This window comes from Castanea sativa, chromosome 6, assembly GCF_040712315.1.
Source record: "Castanea sativa cultivar Marrone di Chiusa Pesio chromosome 6, ASM4071231v1".
Taxonomy (NCBI): Eukaryota; Viridiplantae; Streptophyta; class Magnoliopsida; order Fagales; family Fagaceae; genus Castanea; species Castanea sativa.
In genome coordinates this window covers 38,323,307-38,343,940 of record NC_134018.1, presented here as the reverse complement: position 1 = coordinate 38,343,940, position 20,634 = coordinate 38,323,307, and the positions used below count along the sequence as shown (strand labels likewise).

Sequence of the window (20,634 nt, the reverse complement as noted above, 5' to 3'; positions counted from 1 at the left end):
GTACCTGCACGTGTAAAAGATTAGTGATGGAATGAGAATTACTGTCCAGTACAGTACTGTAACTCTGTAAGCTTTCGTGGGTTGATGACCCTTAAAAAAAAAAAAGAAAAAAAAAAAGAAGGGGACAATGACACTCACCAAAAAACACGTGTTCAATACACGCGCCATAAGGCTGTTGGGAATCCCCACTTTCTCAAACAGCTTTCCATGATTTCAATCGTACGAAAAATTAAACACACGCCGCGAAAGAACCGCTTCGATTTTGAGCTCAGAAAGCGAAAGAGCTACGAGTATATATATATCAAAAAAAAAAAACCCAAAACCCAAGAATATCCACACCAAAGACCAAACCAAAGCCCAGCCACACCCAAAACCAAAAAAAAAAGAAAAACTCACCGCACAAAACCACAAAACCTCAGTCGTGAATCAATCAACACACTCCCAAAAATTTCAAAAGGCATCTGACAAAATACCAACCCCTTTTAAAATCTCAATTTATTATTCTCTTTCTTTTAAAAACAAATAAATTATTACTCAAAAAAGAAAAAACAAAAACCCAAAAAAGAAAAAGCAAAAATATGGATGGGATTAGAGAGAGAAAGACTGTTCGTTCGTTTGTTCGTAGTAATTGTAGTAGTAGAAATTGTTGTTGTTCATTTAATCAAAATTCCCAATCCTTTTTTCTTTTCATCTTTTTATTATTATTATTGTTATTAATATTATTTTCTTCTTTCAACTTTTTTTCTCAATCCTCTAATAAATCTTCTTCTTCTTCTTCTACTATTATATTTATTATTATTATTATTAGTGGTAGTAGCATTATTATTTTTTGTTATTCCCCAAATCTCACCGCACATCTCAATCACGCTCTTCGATTCTTGATGATCTTAATCTCTAGAGAGAGAAATTGCCCATCTTCACGGTTTTTAGAGAGAGAAACTAAAGAAGTCGTTGAATTTACATTCGCTTTTCCCGTCAAGCCCCAGAAAAACTCTGTTTCTAGAGCGAGAAACTGGAATTTTTTTTTCCTTTTTCTTTCAGCTCGGAGTTGAAGAGATATTTTGTATGTGTATTTTTGGAAATGATATAAATTCCTTAGTTTTTGAGCTTCGGTGAGGTTCGATTTCTAGGGTTTTTTTTGGTAGTGAGCTTGATCTTCGGCAATGGAGGTTGCTACTGGTTCCGACGGAGAGAAGAAGAAGCCGCCTGAGGTTGAGAACAAGACGAAGCGGAAAATGAAGACCGCTTCGCAGTTGGAGATTCTGGAAAAAACCTATGCTGGTTTGTTTGTTTGTTTGTTTTCCTGAGCTTATTTTAACTGGTGAACTTTTTTTTTTTTTTTTTTTTTAAATTTTTGTTAATTTGAGTGGAATTTGTGCTTGGTTCAGTGGAGGCGTACCCGTCGGAGGCATTGCGAGCTGAGCTTTCGGCGAAATTAGGGCTTTCTGATCGGCAATTGCAGATGTGGTTCTGTCATAGGAGGTTGAAAGACCGGAAAGGTCCATCGTCAGGGAAGCGGCAGCTGAAGGATTCTCCGGCCAGGGAGGAAATGGTGGTGGCAGAGGTTGGGAATGAGCTAGGTTCGGGTTCGGGCTCAGCATCAAGTCTGTTAGCAGAATCACGACGAGTTGTTGGGCGGCCCGGGGTTGCGGTTGCGAGGATGGGAGGTGATGTGGCAGTTATGAGTAGGTACTACGAGCCGCAGCAGACGATAGCTGAGCTTCGGGCTATTGCTTTTGTGGAGGCACAGTTGGGGGAGCCACTGAGGGAGGATGGGCCCATTCTCGGGATGGAGTTTGATTCCTTGCCGCCTGATGCATTTGGAGCACCGATAGGTAAAGTTTGTTAATATGTTCGTGTTTTTTTCGGTTTAATTGTTTTGTGATTGCATCTTTAATTGCCAGCATTGTTGGAAGAGCATGATAATGGTGTATTTTGCTTATTAGTAGTTTGTTGAACTAAGTTGATAATTAATTATAAGTTTTTTCTGACAATGCAACTTTGATGGGGTTAGTCAGTTCTTGGTGGTGGGATTAGCTTTAGTTATGGGACATGAAAATGTGCTCTTTTGAACTTCTGATTAATGGAGTAGTAATTCAACTTGCTTCAGTTTATACAGCTTTTAAGTACTAAAGGTACTCTAAAGTTGTTGAACTCTTATAGCCTTTTGATGTCATGTTAGGAGCGGTGACAGTGGGGCAGCAGAAGCAGTCTGGGAGGCCATTTGAGCCAAAGTTATATGAGCGACCCGACGCTAAACCGATCAAGGTTAGAAATTAGTCTTCATAATATGGCATGGCTATGGTTGATGCATTTGATTTTTACATTCTTCTCTACTTCTTTTTAGTGACTTATTGTTGGGTGTCCTAATGCATTCTTGATGAATTATACAACTCATAAATCTTCTGATGTAGGACGCTTCTTTTTTGATGATTTAGAATGGTTGTATTAAGTAAAAATTATGAGTCACTGTCATTCATAGAAAAATTACATCAGTTGTTCATCCAATATACGTATATGTGCATAGACATACACGAGCGATGATAGTGGTTCAAGTATACTGGCAATTTACTCAATTGCTCACATGAAAGATTCAACAATACAATGAATCTAAAATATCAGAAGCATTTGAGGATCTACATTCTCTCCATACAAGGCTTTTGCCCCAAAAAATTTCTCCTATTTCTGTCCTTCCAAATGTTCCATAGAATACACAAAAAAACTTACTAAAAAGAAAAAAAGAAAAAGCAAACGCAAAACTACATTCCATACCCTATTCTGGAATGAAGTTGGTTTTCTCCTCTAACATCAAAGTGAAGCAAACTGAGCACCATTCTTGGCATCACCCATCTCACTCCAAAACCAAAGAAAAATAGTTCATGACTCCATAGAAATCAAAAATTAAATAAACAAATGCTCCACATTCTTACCATTGTGATTGCATATGCAACACTAGTCTACAGTCACTATTTTTGTTGTGACGGCAGCTGAGGTTTGAATTAATTAAATGCAGGTATTTTTTTTTTTTTTTTAAATTTTTGGGGTTGGGGGGGGGGGTGTTGGTGTGGGTTTTTTTGGGGTTGGGTTGACTTCTCTTTGAAGATGTGGTGTTGGGTGGGTTATGACAATGATGGTTTGTAAGGAATGGGTTACAGTGGTTCTGGCAATTTTTTTTTCACAGCTTTTTGTTTTATTTCAGTTCATGTTTTGTTTATTTTTGTTCTAATTTTTTTTTCATGGTTCTATCTTAATCAGCGGCGAAGCTTCAAACTAACTGGATTTTCCTTTTATACCAAATTTGACGTAGTACAAACCAGAATGATGCAATAATAAAATTGAACAAGAAAATAAAGGATAGATGACCAAGGAGTGACGTGGACCAAGGGGAACAAAGCCAAGTCAGATTTAGAATTCTTGGGTCTGGTCTAGTGGTGCTTGGATTGGTTGGATTTTGAGGAAGAATTGATTAGGTTTTGGTGGGAAAAGGCTGGAATTTTTTTTTATTTTTTGATAAGTAAGAAATAAGTATATTAAAAAAACTGCCTTATGCAAACTAGCACAAAGCAAAACAGAAATTACAAAAAAGAAAAGAAAAGCAGAAACAGAAAGGAAAAACTAATTACAAAGACAAAGAGCTAAGGAACAAAGAGAGGGAATCACTAGATGTGAGTCCCCAAGCCCTAGACCAATAAAAAAGGGAACCAGTGAAAAGAGCAAGCAGTTGGTCATCGAATCTATCTAAGTCCTCAAAGGTCCGCCGATTACGTTCATTTCAAATACACCACATCAAACACAACAGAACTAAATTCCAAATGCTAGATGAGTGCTTCCCCAACCAATTCCACCAACCAAAGAGGAAATCTGCCACTGATTGTGAGGGAACCACCAAATCCCAAAAGTTCTAAAGTCGCTCCACAGCCGGTGAGCCTTGGTTGGAAATAATATGGAAGGTCCAACCAAGTCATTTAAATATATATGATAGGTAATAGAACTTTTATTAATAAAATGGCACAACCTAGCGTGGAGAAGAGCACTAGTTCCTTTGTATACTTTTGGCATCCTAGGGTTACCTTTTGTCCAATAAAGAAAAGTTGTACACCTTTTGCAGTTTTTAGTATTATTACTTATCAAAAAAAGGAAGTGCACAAGAAAGTCTGTTAAAAAATTACAATTCAACACAACCCTTCTGAGTTACTCAATCCTTCCCCATAGAAGCAACCACTTTTTATGGAAATTTATTGTAAGAATTTAAGCAATCAAGAAAAAAAAAAAAAAAAAAGAAGTGGAAGAAAAATCACTATGACAAGCACACGTCCAATTATACAGTTTAATCGACTTAAAGTTGCAAATATGTTGCATGTACTTTTAGAATTGTCCAATATACATCCAATTCTTTTATTTATTTATATTTTAAATAGAAAATATACAGATTTCTGGAGTTACTCGATCTTACAAGGCCTTTTATTGTTAAACTTCAAACAATCAGCCTTCCTTGATCTTGTTAGTCAAATTGATTCTAAAAGTGGAGGTTCTTACTAACTTTTCCAAGTTGATGTCCTCATGCACACATTTATATACATATACATCTTTAGTCACTAAGAGCACTAGCATCAACTGTGCCAATCCAAATGCCATTTTAATACACCAAAACCCACTTTATATATTTTAACACACCGTTTTACAATACACCATACATCACATCTTCTATTTTAAAATTCAATACCTTAATATAATATTTCCAACCATTTTACATTCATTCAGCTCTCTCTCTCTCTCTCTATGAAGCTCTTTCTTCCTACCCCAATTCAACATTTTCTTCTTCTCAAAACCCAAATCAAACCGACTCAGCACCACCGCCGACAACCCAATCAACTAAGCACCACTCCCATCAACCCAATTTATCCGCCCATAGCCCACAACCCAACACCACCACTCTCTCTCCCTCTCCAATCGAACCAACAACCACCGGCAATGCAAAAACCAACAACCTCCAATCTAACTCCACTGAATGCAACCTCACAACAACCACCATAACCCAAAACCAAAATGCCCTAATCCATAAACCCATTGAAAAATATTATTCTTATTACCTAAAAAAAAAAAAAAAAAAACCCATTGAAAAATTACACAGACCCACCGCTGTGAGTGACAAGATAGAGAGAGAATTTGGCTGAGAAAGCTAGAAAAGAGGGAGAAAGAGAAGGCAGTGTTGTTTTGTTGAGGGAATTTTTGAGAGGAAATTGGTTGAGAGAGAGCAATCCTTCTGTTGAAGAGAGACAGAGAGAAGAGGAAGAGCAGAGAATGAGAGGGAAGGTAAGATATTTTATTATAGAAAGAGAGAGAAAGTTAAATAAAATAATGCCCAAAAACTATAGCACATTTGTCTGTACTTGTAGAACTCTGTTGTGGCACTGTGCTATTTTTTTTTTGGCATTTGGCACATCTCATGAAGCAAGGACTTTAGTGTTTGGCTCTAAGTTATCATGTTCTATTCTTATAAAAATAATTGGGTTTTGTCTTCCTTCCCCCCCCCCCCCCCCCCCCCGCCTTATCTCTCTCTCTCACATGCACACACATTTAATGCACCTTGAAAAATCTTTCCTGGTACTATAGTTTCCCCTCCTAAAAAACTGCAATTGATTCCTAGTTCCTCCGCTGTGCTATTATATTTCCAATCTCTCTTATTGTACAATATATGCTGTCATTAAAAATGATTTCTATGTGGCTTTTGTGAAGTTCCATGTGAAGTCTCAAAAGTGTTGGTGTTGTGGTTCTGGCTGCATTGACTGCATCTTTTGTTGTGGGCTCTTCTGCTTCCTCTTTTATTTACTCATTGTTTTCAATCCCTTTTCTATTTTTATTCATTTTGATCTGTCCTTAGTTTGCATATCTGAGGTTCTATCTTTCTTTGCCTAAAAAATACTTTCCAGTTCTACCATTGTTTTGCCTTGACACGAGTCCTTCCAAAAGATTTTTCCCCCCTTGGTGGAACATCCTTTTTGTTCGTTTATTTTCTATATCTTTTTTACCAAAAAAGAAGAAGAAAATAAGGGAAGATTGATTTGTTCACTTGGTTCATCCTCAGGGTGCTGGCAGAGCTCTCCATGAATACCAATTTCTTCCGGAGCAACCAACTGTTAGAACTGATGCATATGAGAGAGTTGCTCCATCTTACCACTATGGTTCACCCACAGATGGTCCAAATGCCAGAACTTCGTCAGTAATTTCTGGGCGCTCTTTCATGCATGGGAATGAACAAGTACCTTCTGGATATAGTTTTCAAGGTCAGGTGCCTGGTTTAAATCTTTTGCCTAACCAAGGCAGGCAGGGTCACCTCTTGCCCTCTGTTTCAGGAGAGTATGACACTGTTCCACGAAAGAATGCCTTTCCAAACATTGCCATGGATGCTCATTTTGCTGCTCACCCCATTACTCAATTGGAAAATCCTTTTCTGCCGTCTGACAGGAGGGTCACCCATGATGAGGATGTTCCACGGATGGAGAGAAAGCGCAAGGTATCTCACTGCACTATGAACCATTTCATTTTTTCTAACTATTGATCAGCAGTTAATGCATGCTTTTCCTCTTGCAGAGTGAGGAAGCGAGAATAGCACGGGAAGTTGAAGCCCATGAGAAGAGGATTCGGAAAGAGCTTGAAAAACAAGATATTTTGAGGCGTAAGGTGCAGCGCTTTCTATTTTTGTACTTTTTGGCAAACCTATTTTTTTGTTAACTAATATTATGTATTTATTTATTGCATCAAGAGGGAAGAGCAAATAAGGAAAGAGATGGAAAGGCATGATCGTGAAAGGCGGAAGGAAGAAGAAAGGCTATTGCGAGAAAAGCAGCGAGAGGAGGAGAGATACCAAAGGGAACAAAGGCGTGAACTAGAGCGGAGGGAGAAGTTTTTGCAGAAGGAGTCACTAAGAGTAAGTTTGGGATTCTGATGTTGTAGCTGCTTCCTTATTATTTGATGTGATCGTAATTAATTATTCTGTTTTGTAACAGATTGGAAAAAAGAAGTTTTTAATATGTTTGTCTATGTACTTAGGCTGAGAAGTTAAGACAAAAAGAGGAACTACGAAGAGAAAAGGAGGCGGCAAGGCTCAAAGCTGCTAATGAGAGAGCTATTGCTCGTAGAATTGCTAAAGAATCAATGGAACTCATTGAGGATGAACGCTTGGAACTCATGGAGTTAGCCACATCCAGCAAGGGATTGCCTTCAATAGTCTCTCTTGACTATGATACTTTGCAAAATCTTGAGTTATATCGAGGTGGGTTATGTTTTCCTGTTAAATTCTTTTGAGGACCATGATATTTTTATGGGATAAATCCGCAGAGCTGGACATTAAATTATACCACTGACTTAGCAAGAATTGTTTGAAGTTGAAATTTAAAATGTTATTACAGTTTAGCAACACTGTAAAGTTTATTGGAGTAATTTCCATGTGAAACATTTCATTTCTATATTTATTTAATTTGGGGTTTTTTTCCAGTTGGCCTAGTACATTTTCTTACAATTTTTCATGACCAAAAATTTGTCTTGTACCATTTCTCCATTTGATAGAAATTACAATTTAATAAGAATGTTGGCATGTTGCTAATATTTTTGGACCTGATGGCTCTTCTTCCTTAAAAAGGGATGAAGAGTGAAGTCATGGGTTCAAATATCATGGTTTTAAAAACTGAATGGTCAAAGAGCCAGAAAGGGATCTGGTTTCCCTTTTCACAGTTTGAACCACCAGTTTTGGCTGTTTTTACCGGACCGGTTTGGGGTCTGGTTCCTGGTTGAACTAGCCGGTCCGATCTGGTTTCATAAAACCAAGCAAATATTGCAGGGGTCTGTTATTTACCTGTAGAAAAAAATTGGTCAGACCATAAAAGATTAATATAGTCAGAATAATAGTTGTACCCTTGTATCTGATCATTTTGTCAACTTTCTTAGCTTGTAAATTTGTTTGTTTAGCATGCAACACTGTACTGGCAAATTCTGTTATGCTATGAAGTTGCTTAACTTCGATATTGATGACCTGAATCTTGTATTTTTGGCTTAATACGTATAATTGAATTGTGATCTTTCAAGCTTCTAACATTGTCTATCACTCTATCTCTTAGATATGCTGGCTGTTTTCCCACCCAAATCTGTGTGTTTGAAAAGGCCTTTCACTATTGAACCTTGGACTGATTCAGAGGAAAACGTAGGGAATCTTCTTATGGTGAGTCTGAACTGTGATTTTCTTATGTTTCTTCTATTCTGCTTTTCCTATTAAGACAAAATCTGGTGAGACTCAAATGCTTTGGGAGAAAATGTCTGAATTAAAAGGCTACATATTTTCTCTTTACACCCTTGTGGAAGCAGGGACTTGACTTGATTGTAGGTGCTTTTTATCTCCTTATTTATTTAGTTTTTAAATTGCCATCAAGCTATTCCCATAATCAAGGAAAAATAAATGTAAAATAAAGTTGAAGGAGAAATGTATGACCTGTACCCTTCTGAAAGCCCATGTTTTGTCAAGTCATGATCAATTTCAGAATTAACAGTTACCTTTTGCTTTTCCATGGTTTTAACTTATATGTCTTGCCATATGCATCTTAACTGAATATCTCGTCACTGGCATAGTAGTTTGCAAATGTTCAAGGATAAAACCAAACCTCCTTTGTTATGTAATTGAACTTTGAGTTATAGATGTTTAATAATGTTCTTTTATTTATATTGCCCCTTATGCTTTACTTGAATAGCATATTTATATCATGTCAATGCATACGGTGGACATATCTGATCAAATTTCTTCTTACAAATAGAAAAAGAAGAAGAGTACAGTGGAATATCTAGGGGTGAATTCTTGTGCTAAAATCCTAAATTTGAGAGGTTTGTTAGTCTAGTATCTATATCCATGGTCATACAATTTTTTGAGGACTGCTTGGGATTACACCTATGAACTCAATCCTCTCCTCATTCTTAGGGGGAAAAAAATCCATTGTTATACATTATTTATTTATTTATTTTTATCTTCTATTCAAAAGTGTTGGGAACTGTGATGTATGTTTTTAGGTTTGGAGGTTCTTAATTACTTTTGCGGATGTTCTTGGACTCTGGCCATTTACTCTGGATGAGTTCATCCAAGCTTTCCATGACTATGTAAGATTGCTATCTCTTTCTCTCTGTTGAAATTTTGTTCAGGATAGGATTCTACCTGGTTTTGTTCTTAGTGGCAATCAAGGCATTCTCTGTTCTCTGGCATCCTAGGATCCAAGGTTGTTAGGTGAGATAAATATTGCTCTTCTGAGGTCCATCATAAAAGATATTGAAGATGTTGCTAGAACACCCTCTACTGGGCTGGGAACAAATCAATATAGTGCTGCTAACCCCGGAGGTGGGCATCCACAGATTGTTGAAGGGGTAAGCGATTGGGCAGTGGTTTCAAGTGATGCAAGTTTATTTTTGCCTTATAGTCTCTCTCTTATTTTTCCATCAATTTTTCCCCTTCCTAATAGCGTTTGCCCCCTGTTTTGGGATTCTGTATCAGGCATATGCTTGGGGTTTTGATATACGTAACTGGCAAGGCCATTTAAATCCTTTGACATGGCCGGAAATTTTGCGGGAATTTGCTCTATCAGCAGGTTTTGGGCCACAATTGAAGAGAAAGAATATTGAACAGACCTATCTTCGTGATGACAATGAGGTGACATCTTATTCTTTTCAGCAATTGTCTCAATGTAAAATCTGGCTATTTTTTGTTATATTGTTTGTTCCAGCATGATTGATTAACTGTTTAATGCTTGTGTTACGATAGCTTGATCTTTATTCTAATAAGGTTGTCTGAGTTTGACAAAGATAAATTTATGTTATAGATAATTTAACCTGAGGTCTTTTGAATATGGTTACTTTTCTTCATCCTAAAAAAATTCTGTGAGAATGCCATGCAGAAATTTGTGAATGGTTCAATTTTGCTATGATTTACTAGGAGAATGCATCTTGTTTAGATCATACCCAGGAAAGACTTGATTCTCTTCGTCCAGTCTTTAATAGACAAAGTTGCATTTAACATCAAACCCTGTTGGGGTTTGTTGTGAGTTGGTAGAAAGTTTGCCTGATGATTAATTTAATTAGCCTCTTTAATTTTGATCATTTGTTTATTCTTTATTTATGTATTATTATTGTAGAATATCAAATATACGTTACAATCAAGATTTATGCTACATATTTATGGGGATTAGGTCCATAGATTGGGCTGTTAATCTGAGGTATTAGCCAAGAACCTAGGTGAACTTAGGATGGTCTTGGCTTCTAGACTCTTGGGGATTGAGGTGCCAATAGAGTCACTATTGATTGAATTAATGGTAAGTGCATTTTATTGTTAGGCTGAACCAAATTATATTACCCTTGAGATATCATGAGGTAGAATAACTTGCATGCATCCATAAACGTTCATGTACGGATTTGCTTTTGTGTCTAACAATCATTACCATTATATTCTTGAAGAAAGGTTGTATCCTTGTGTTTGGCGTGTATCAAAGTTTTAATTGTGATGGCAGTAAGGTAATCAAATAATGAAACTCAATCTTGAAGTTTGAAATTCTCACCCATAACAAATCAATTCTTGTCATGGAGTATTGAGAAGCAGTTGGTATGCTTCACAAATATGAGAATCACAAATTGAGGCTGGGATATGTTTTAGATACATATCAGGAATTATCAAAGGAGGATTGGTGTGGCTCCTTATTAGTAGACCTCATACAAGTATGCTTTTATGTATCATTATTTCTTTTTGGACTGGAGTGTAGTTCTTAATCTTTTTACTTTTTTTTATAGATATGCTTGATATTTGTAATTTAAGAGCTTGATGTTCTACTACCCATGTACAACCCTGGTGTACTTGGGATATTTGATTAATACAATTTCGTTAATTATAAAAAAAAAAAAGTATTATTGTTTCATCTATCATTATGTGTAATTGTCCTGGTAGCGGTTGGGAATGGGGATGTTTGATTTTGTCAGGTTTGCAAAAAGGTTATTGTGTGTATTCTTAAATCCATTCAGCTTGTTGTAAATAACAGAGGGTACTGTGAAGATGTATGTGAATTTTCACTGAAGAGTGAGTAACAATTGTGGATCTTTGCTACAATGATAGCTGAAATTCAACTTTTATGACTGCTTCTATGTTCAGAATCTTCTTGCCTAACTCTTATTGTACATGGACTGCTTAAATTTTTGTTGTTTTGTCCTAGGAAGTTCTTTTAGGCATTTATTCTGCTCTCTCTTGACCAATCTCTATATGGTCGAACTTAAGCCTTGACCAGTGGTAATACTATTTATTGACTTTTGTTGTTATTGTAACACCTGAATGCATTTGAAAGTATTTAAGAGGCTTCTTTTTCCTGATTCATGTAAAATGCTAACCACTTGTTACATGGACATTATATTCTCACAAAGACATGTTTTTGAAATTTTGAGAAGATCAGGGACACTATGTCATTAACTATTAGATGTTATGAGAAATACAAGTTTACAAGCCTATAATTCTAGACACTTCTTTTCATCCTTAAAAAAAAAAACAGAAATACTTGCATGCATATATCAGCTTGGTTTCGAGTTCTTTATTTTTATTCTTTGGCAGAAGTGAATAAAATATAATGCTATTCTAGAATTAGCCTAATATGTTTGTTTAATTGTCTTTGAATTCTTTAAAATAATCAAGAACTACCGTTGCAGTTTTACAATTCTTTTTCCCTGGTGCTATTCAGGGTAATGATGGTGAAGATGTAATATCTAATTTGCGCAATGGAGCAGCTGTTGAAAGTGCTGTTGCTATAATGCAAGAAAGGGGTTTTTCTAATCCACGTAGATCTAGGCATCGTTTGACACCTGGAACTGTCAAATTTGCAGCATTTCATGTTCTCTCCCTCGAGGGAAGTAAGGGCCTCAATATATTAGAAGTTGCAGAAAAGATTCAGGTAACTTTAGGTTAGTCATCATGTGAGGTCTCTTTTTATGTGTATTTAACTATTTTTAAAAAAAAAATTAATTAGTCTATTTTGCCCATAGAAATCTGGACTTCGGGATCTCACAACAAGCAAGACACCTGAAGCTTCGATTGCTGCTGCCTTATCTAGGGATTCAAAACTTTTTGAGAGGACAGCTCCTTCAACGTATTGTGTACGTTCTGCCTATAGGAAGGACCCCGCTGATGCTGAGGCAATACTTTCTATGGCCAGGGAAAGAATCCGGATATTTAAAAGCGGTATTGTGGATGGAGAAGATGCAGATGATGCTGAAAGAGATGGAGATTCTGAAAGTGATGGAGGTGAGGATCCTGAGGTTGATGATTTAGGTACTGAGACAAATTCAAATAAAGAGGATCAGAATTCCAAAGAGACAACTGAGTTCAGTGCTACTCCATTGGGAAATGGCAAGGGGAGTGATGATGTTTTGGAAACTCCACAAGTCAGTCTTGGCAATATAGATGAGGGTTTGTTTTCAATGCAGTCAGGAGGAAATGGGGATAAAGATTCTGGTTTGTTTGTTGCACAGTCTGTTGATGTCTCTGGAATTGGTAATAATATGGTTGTTGGTAATCAAGAAGACGCAGATATTGATGAAAGCAATCCTGGTGAATCTTGGGTTCAGGGACTTATGGAAGGAGAGTATTCTGATCTTAGTGTTGAGGAGCGCCTGAGTGCGCTTGTTGCTTTAATTGGGATTGCAATTGAAGGAAACTCTATCCATGTTGTTCTTGAGGTACCTTTCCTTTTCTTGTGTGTTTTAAAAATTTGCTGGGTCGTGTTTCATTGCCTGCAATCTGAAATTAGAATGTTTTTCAGGAACGTTTAGAAGCGGCAAATGCTCTGAAGAAGCAAATGTGGGCTGAGGCACAACTTGATAAACGCCGTATGAAAGAAGAGTTTGTGTTGAGGACAAATTATTCATCATTTGCAGGAAACAAGGCTGAACCTAATCTTCTTACAATTTCCTTGGCAGAGGATAGGCAAAGTCCACTTTGCACCATTAATGACAAAAACAATGAGACATCTGTGGCCCCTGCTGTTGAGCAAGAACAGTTAAATAATATACAGAATGACCAAAATTATCTTAACAGTTTGCCCTCTGAAGAGAACCTGCAAATCCATGATTACCCTGCTGGCCCAGATAATCTTCCATATCAGCAACCAGGATATGTTGCTGAAAGGTCACGCTCACAGCTAAAATCTTACATTGGTCACAAGGCGGAAGAGATGTATGTATATCGATCACTGCCTCTTGGTCAGGATCGCAGACGTAATCGATACTGGCGGTTTATTACATCTGCTTCTCGAAATGATCCTGGCTGTGGCAGGATCTTTGTTGAGTTGCATGATGGTCAGTGGAGGCTTATTGATTCTGAAGAGGTACTTTACTCTTTGATGAGCCATTACATGCTTTAGCAGTCCATATAGACGATCAAACTGTAATGTGTATCTATTTTATATGAATTTTCTGTACTTAAAACTGTGTAGCAGCTGTTTTGCATTCTCCTTTCCCTAGAGCATTTGGTGGAAGCACAGGCAAGAGATATATGCTACTTTAGAATATTGGGTGCTAAAACTCAGGCATTTCTGCTATGTGCAGTATTTGTCTTGTTCTTTAGTGCTACTTATTCTGAAAGTCTGAGACATTGACTAGCTGAATTTTTCAAAGATTGCATGTGTCTGTGAACTACCTCTAATTCCAAAAGTTTAAGCTGTTAGGAAAGTGTGAATTTGATTATTTAACCATTATTCTAACACTTTGATGCAGGGAAAGTGATGGGTTGTTTGTGTATGGTTTAGAAACAATGAAAGGGCTGAGTTACTTAGAACACATTGATAGGTGGATAAGTACCTTTGCAAGAACACTTAGTTCCAAATAGCACACAAAGGCTAATAATCATTCAATTACCAAAACTGATTTACAAAGAGCTTACATTCTACTACTTATACTAGTTGTTTGGCATTGGCAGCCTCTAGATGGTTGACAAGTGTCTGAAATCCTATCGACTAATGCTTAAGAAATCATCTAACTAACTAACTAATTAATTAGTTATAAGAGGATTAGGATATAGCTACTTGAAATTGCCCTGCATCACTCCCCATTACATGTGAGCCAAAACTCCTAATAAGTGGGGTCCAACATGTGGAACTTTTAACTTTTAAATGAATGGTAGAGTGGAAATTGGGTTCGAGCTCAAGACCACCTGCTCTAATGCCATGTTAAATTACCACTAATTTCAATAGCTTAAGTTGCCAAAAAGGCGTGAATTTAATTACTTAAATCATTATTCTAATGGCAAACATACTCCATATTGCACATGTCAGTTCTAATCATTGTCTATCATCTTCATGCAGGGTTTTGATGCTTTGTTGTCATCTTTAGATGTACGTGGGGTTAGAGAATCTCATTTGCACACGATGTTGCAGAAGATCGAGATGTCCTTCAAGGAATCTGTTCGGATGAACATGTGTTCTGCTATGGGGAGATACAGTGGAGAGACTGTCAAAACAGAAGCCATTGAAATGGTTCCTGGCCCTGATCTCAGCGTAGGCACTGATAGCCCTAGAAGTACTATCTGTGCTGATTCTGATATGTCAGAGACCTCAACATCTTTTACAATTGAGCTTGGAAACAATGAACGTGAAAAAAATGATGCCTTGGAGAGATATCAGGATTTTGAAAAATGGATGTGGAAAGATTGTGTTAATTCGGCAGTAATATTTGCAATGAAGTATGGGAAGAAAAGGGATCTACAATTGCTGAGTACTTGTGATTACTGCCATGATGTCTATTCTTTTGAAGACAACCACTGTCCTTCCTGCCATAAGACATACAGTTCATCTCGGAACTTAAATTTTTCTGAACATGTGTCTCAATGTGAAGAAAAACCAAAGTTTGACGCTCAAAATGCTTGGCATGGTTCACTCTCAGCTCCTCTCCGGATAAGGTTGCTTAAAGTGCAATTATCTTTGATTGAGGTAATGCCTTCAATTTATATGCTTGGATATGTTTTCGAAATTGTAAATTTTGTAATGAAAACATTATAATATGAATAGCAGCTTGACAATCTCTGATGCTTTGTTATTACTTTTTTTGTGTTGGGGGGAGAGGTTGGGTTTAAATGTTTATGCAGTTAATACTGTCTTTTTTCTGGCTTGGTAGGTTTCTATTCCACTGGAAGCTCTTCAACCTCTTTGGACCAACAGTTATCGAAAATCATGGGGAATGAAATTGCACTCCTCATCGTCAGCTGAAGATCTGCTTCAGGTTATAAGCCTTGCTTGAAGGGATGTGCATTAGAGCTTTCAAACATCATTCTCATTATATTTGCTTGTGATTCTGAATGTCTACATTTTCTTGTCCAGAAATGGATAATGAGGCTTAGTGTTACTCTGCATAATGATATGCACCTTTCATTGATAGAAGGATAATAAACATTTAAGTCCCAAAATTTTGGGATTGGCTATAGTCAACAAACTAATTGGGGTTGATCACATGATTTTTAAATTTTTTTTCATTCTATCCTATCCAAAATCATACCCTCTGTTCACCTCCTTTATTTGCACACCCTTTTTTATTGCTTCTATTAATGTTATTTTAGGTCTTTCTCTACCTTTTTATGTTCCCTCGACTTGAATTAAATCACTTTTTTCTCATTGGTGCATTAATTGCTCACCTTTGCACATAAACGAACCATCTAAAAAAAAATTTACTCTTATTTTCATCCAAATGAGCTATCCTTATCTTTAAACAATTTTCTTCATTTTGCATCATATCTTTCTTTGTATTTCTACATATTCATTATAACTACATTCGTTTTATGAACGTGTTACTTATTAATAAATAATAGCCTAACAAAAATTATCATACAACATAGCTGATCTATAGCAATCTTATAAAACTTTTCCTTTAACTTAATAGGTGTTCTACCAGCACACAATACATTCAATGCACTTTTCTACTTCATCAACCCTACTCTTAACCTTTGATTCACATCCTTTGAGTTATTGATCACAACCTTTTCAATCTCTATGTCCTTATGAGTTATTGATCACAGCCTTTTCAATCTCTATGTCCTTATGAGTTATTGATCACATCCTTTTCAATCTCTACATCCCTGAGTTATTGATCTAAGATATTGAAAGAACATACTCCTTTTTTTTTTTTGATAAGTACAAAACTTTATTAAAAGATATCCACTTTATGTTCAAAATGATAAACACAAAGTAATTAATTCAAACAGTTACAAAAGAGGTCCTAATCAATTTTGGAAATAAAAAATGGGATGAGAAGATGTATAACCCTATGTCCTAGCTCAATCAAACGTACTCTTTTGGTATCTCTTGACCAGAAAGTTTTATAATCCACCTGGGGTGCCTCAACGGTAAGGGAGAGTGTCTAGACTAATTGTAAACCCAGAAATCTTTGGTTTGATTCCTAGCTAAGGCATTTTGCAATTCACCTGCTGCCTGCTCAATGGGGGTGTGTAGGCATTTGGTGATTACCCTTAGGGGTGGTCCCACTGGCCCATACCTTGAGGGGGTTCCTCATCATCACTAATCATTAAAAAAAAAAAAAAAAAAAAAACTATACTTGCTCTCTATATACTTTGTTTTAGTCCATAACCAAAAAAAAAAAAAAAAAAAAACAGGATTCTAAAACATTTCTCCAAATTTCCAACTTGGCGTTGACTCTACGTCTAGTTTCATCCACTTACATTAATATCATTTGCATGAGCTTTAAGCATACACCAAGGGGCTTCATCTTGTATCGATCTAGTACGTCATCCATAACCAATACAAAGAGGTATGACCTTAAAGCTAATCCCTGATGCAAACATATTTTCATAGAAAACTCAATTGTAGTGCCTTCCTTCACTTGTTCTCATAGAAATTAAAATTTCATTAAACATATCCTCAGTCACCTTAGTATACTTAATAGGAACTCTTTTACTTTGAAATTTCACCACATAATCTGTCTAGATACTCATCATACGCATTCTCTAGGCCAATAAAAAACATACAACATATCCTCAATCACACCTTAGTATACTTAATAGGAACTCTTTTACTTTCAAAAATTGACTACATAATCTCTCTAGATACTTATCATACGCATTATCTAGGCCAATAAAAACCATATAAACACATCCTCAATCGCCTTAGTATACTTAATCGGAACTCTTTTACTTTCAAAATTCGCCACATAATCTCTATAGATGCTCTCATACACATTCTTTGGGCTAATGAAAACCCTATAAGGATCTTTACATTCTAAGTAAGAAAATGGCTTCCATGGTAGATCACCCTAGCATAACACCAAATTGATTTATGATAGTTTTGTTTTGGTTTCTTAACCAATGTTCAATCACTCTTTCCCTAAGTTTCATAGTGTGACTCATAAGCTTAATTCCACGGCAATTTGTACAGTTTTAAATAAGTCTGATTGGTAATGAGGTTTTAAAACGCAATATTTCATAGATTGCTTTTTAAAAAGTTTACTTTTTTCTAGGTGTTGTCTTTTCAAACAACTTCATTTTCTAAAATTTGAAAAAATAACTTATTCCAAATGGGCACAAAAATCTCCTTTGTTCTTTTACATTGGTAATAAATTGCTTTTGTTTACATACCAAGCATTTTGTTTACACAGCATCTTATTAAAAATGTTTGTTAACCATCCTACACCTATCCAATACTTCTAACTTTCATTGGGATTTCATTGGGTGCCAATGTAGAGAATGATGTAGCTAATCATTATTCACTTTTCATTACATTTGGGGTTCAATGCAGTGTGTTACTAGTACAAGATGCCATTTTGTTTCTCTTGCCTTCTACTTGCTTTGAAGTTGCCTCCCTCATGATTCTATGCATGATGTTTTAGTTATTTTATCTGGTTGAAGATAAATCAATTTGGATCCTGTGCTCATACTATTCTCATATTGTACTGCACTTGTTAATCACAACATCTATGACTATGATATAACTGGCATGGTTTCTCTTATTTTCTTTCTCTGTTTTCTTCCATTTGTTTATTGAACTCTTTTAATTTTTCTTTTTGAGAAGCTACCAAGTCATAGAATGTGTTTGCGTTCTTTTGTAGGCTTTGACATTCTTGGAAAGTGCCATAAAGAGGGACTATTTATCATCGAACTTTGAGAGCACCACTGAGCTGCTGGGATCCTTTAACCCTTTGGGATGTGGTACGGATTATTCTTTTGGTCCTGAAACAGTTCTCGTACTTCCATGGATACCACATACAACAGCGGCTGTGGCTCTGAGGCTCATGGAATTTGATGCGTCCATCTCTTATATGCTGAAGCAGAAAGTGGACTCTCAGAAGGATAAGGGACCTTGGGTTATCGTGAGTAGTATTTTTCTTATTACTGTTGAATTATAATAAATAAATATTAAATAAAGAAGGGTTAAATGCCTTCATCAGTAGCGTTCACTTTGGAACTAGGCTTGGTATAAGCAATAATTTTTATAGGCCCCAGAGGCTTTTATCTCTCCCCTGCTTCAAGATTTATGGGATGAGGCATAGAGTAGGCGAGGAGTTGGTATGGAGGAAGAAAAGAAATACTCCTTAATTTCTAGTGTCTCACGTTAGAGATTTGCGAGGAAGAAAGGGTGAACATGTTGATTATATAATACAACTTGTTCTTTTAACTTATAGTTCAAGCTAAATACAAAGTCAGCCTCAACATGAACTTAAGTGGTTTAAATTAGAATAATTTTGGGTGAAAAGGAAATAGCATGGATTTTATGTCTAAGGATGTATTTAGATGTGTTTGTATTTATACATATGTGTGCTTATTCATTGTGCAGACACTTCTTCCTATTCCATCATTGCTTGAATCTCCTTTAACAGAAGACATAGAAGTTTGAGAAGGAATAACAAAAACTAGTTCACTCACCGTTTCAATACATACATATACATATGTTATGAGCTATATGGTGTTACAGATGATAAATGGTGGATTTAGGGTAATAAATAATAATATTTTAAATTTTTATGTGGGCAATAAATAAAGTTTGATGGAGACTTCCCTGCATTGATTGCTTTTTTTTTAACTCCCTCTTTCTTTATGACCCCCCAACCCCATGTGAGGGCAGGATGAAAAATCTCCAGTCTTTTCTATTAACATTTACTTGAGCATTATAGGTAATAGCACCTTTTGAACAGAAAAAAAGTAGGAAATGAACTTCGAGTTTGTTGTTGAAAAAGTCTCATGGAGGTTCTGACTTATAGTGCCCCAAAGCATGTTGAGTTGTGAGGTGTACGGTTCTAGTTGCCTCACAATTTGAGACATCAGTCCCAGGGACATGATTCTATGGGCCATGCCTCAGAGGTGCAATCTTGGCACACTTTCCAAATCTGTCTTGGTCCTGACCCTGTTTGTGCCCTTTTTGCCCTTACAATGGAAGTACCCAGACTTGGCTTTCAGGTGGGAGCTTTCAGGCTGTATTCCAAGGCCAGGCAGATTTCAGAGTTGCAGGGCAACAAATGGCCCATAGTTCTGAGTCCCCAACACTGACTGCTCTTTTTGGTTAAATTTGTGTGTTGATTGAATAATATACTGTTTAACCAATACAATCCTGACATTTTCTTTTTTTGAACTTCATTTCTCAGAAGCTTCCATCAAAATATGCCACTGTCAAGAATTCAAAAGATGATGACACAGGTCATACACCTTATCAGGCTGAACATCTTAAAGAAGAGAAATGGGTTGATTCAGGTAGTGGACTCGCTAGCTCTGGTCGTGGACGAGGGGGCCGTGGAAGAGGCCGTGGTCGTATTCGTGGCGGAAGCTCACAAGGAAAGGTCATTAGTTCCAGAGCTGAATCTGGTAAGAGAACTTCCTCCACAAAGAGTGACAGATTGGGTCAGGCATTGGGATGGAGAGGACGACCACGTGGACGAGGAGGGCGTAGACGAGGTCGTCGGAGCATTCGAAGCAGGCAGAGACCTGCAAAGGTGGTTGTCATTGGTGGAGACAGAGATAACTCCAAAGATATCATCCTTGATAAATCACCAATTGGCTTGGAGTGGAATGGAGATGAAAGCATGCAGCTGCCAGGGGAGGATGCTGGGAGTACTAGCAGTTCAGAAAGATCAGATTATGATTATGAAAATGGTCAGGCAACTGGAGATGAATATGATGATATGGTGATGGATGACTTTGCTGCGGGATATCCTGGCAGGTCTGATGACTTGCTACAGGGGACCTATTATAATGTAGATGTAGAGGAAGAAGAAGAAGAAGAAGAAGAAGATGAAGATGAAGATGATGTTGATGACAATGAAGGAGATGCAGAAGATGAGCAAGGGGATCTTGATATTGATGAATATATAAATGGGGACTCGGATGAGGAGGGAAACCGGGGTGGGGACACAGAGCAGAACCTTGACCAAGATCAAGGTACATATACATCCTCGGACTACAGCGAGTAATGCAATCTCTGACATTGTTATTGTATAAGAGATGTTCCATCATTGTATTGCACTCTTTGTTTTCCTCGATGCATCCGAACCATCCTTGTAAGCCAACAGTATTTATAAAGGTTACCGTAACCGTGCAAAGCATGTTAACTGAAATTAAATGTGAATGAATATCCCATTTTGTTCAAT

General features: G+C 36.8%; 1 protein-coding gene across 3 annotated transcripts; it reads left to right on the top strand.

Annotated features, from left to right (window-relative positions):
• Positions 1-341: 341 nt before the first annotated feature.
• Positions 342-20,634, top strand: LOC142641355 (homeobox-DDT domain protein RLT2). 3 transcript variants are annotated; one of them, XM_075815771.1, is made up of 18 exons: positions 342-1,281; positions 1,389-1,835; positions 2,195-2,268; positions 6,086-6,514; positions 6,592-6,681; positions 6,764-6,928; positions 7,051-7,273; positions 8,115-8,215; positions 9,052-9,138; positions 9,247-9,399; positions 9,527-9,682; positions 11,745-11,954; positions 12,046-12,738; positions 12,822-13,385; positions 14,361-14,984; positions 15,169-15,273; positions 18,106-18,366; positions 19,636-20,634. In XM_075815771.1, the coding sequence occupies exons 1-18, from the start codon at positions 1,164-1,166 to the stop codon at positions 20,455-20,457; spliced, it is 5,322 nt and encodes a 1,773-aa protein (XP_075671886.1). In that variant the 5' UTR covers positions 342-1,163; the 3' UTR covers positions 20,458-20,634. The 3 variants fall into 3 exon arrangements, with proteins under 3 accessions (XP_075671886.1, XP_075671885.1, XP_075671887.1); XM_075815770.1 differs by having other exon boundaries at positions 2,183-2,268; XM_075815772.1 differs by lacking the exons at positions 342-1,281; positions 1,389-1,835; positions 2,195-2,268 and adding an exon at positions 5,140-5,313.

What these genes read in the sequence shown, in the direction of transcription:
- LOC142641355 (XM_075815770.1), top strand. Translation starts at nt 1,164, where the DNA reads ATGGAGGTTGCTACTGGTTCCGACGGAGAGAAGAAGAAGCCGCCTGAG. An exon ending in TCCAAGCTTTCCATGACTAT is followed by an intron (nt 9,139 to 9,246) that starts GTAAGATTGCTA and finishes CTGGCATCCTAG; the next exon opens with GATCCAAGGTTGTTAGGTGA. An exon ending in GGCTTATTGATTCTGAAGAG is followed by an intron (nt 13,386 to 14,360) that starts GTACTTTACTCT and finishes ATCTTCATGCAG; the next exon opens with GGTTTTGATGCTTTGTTGTC.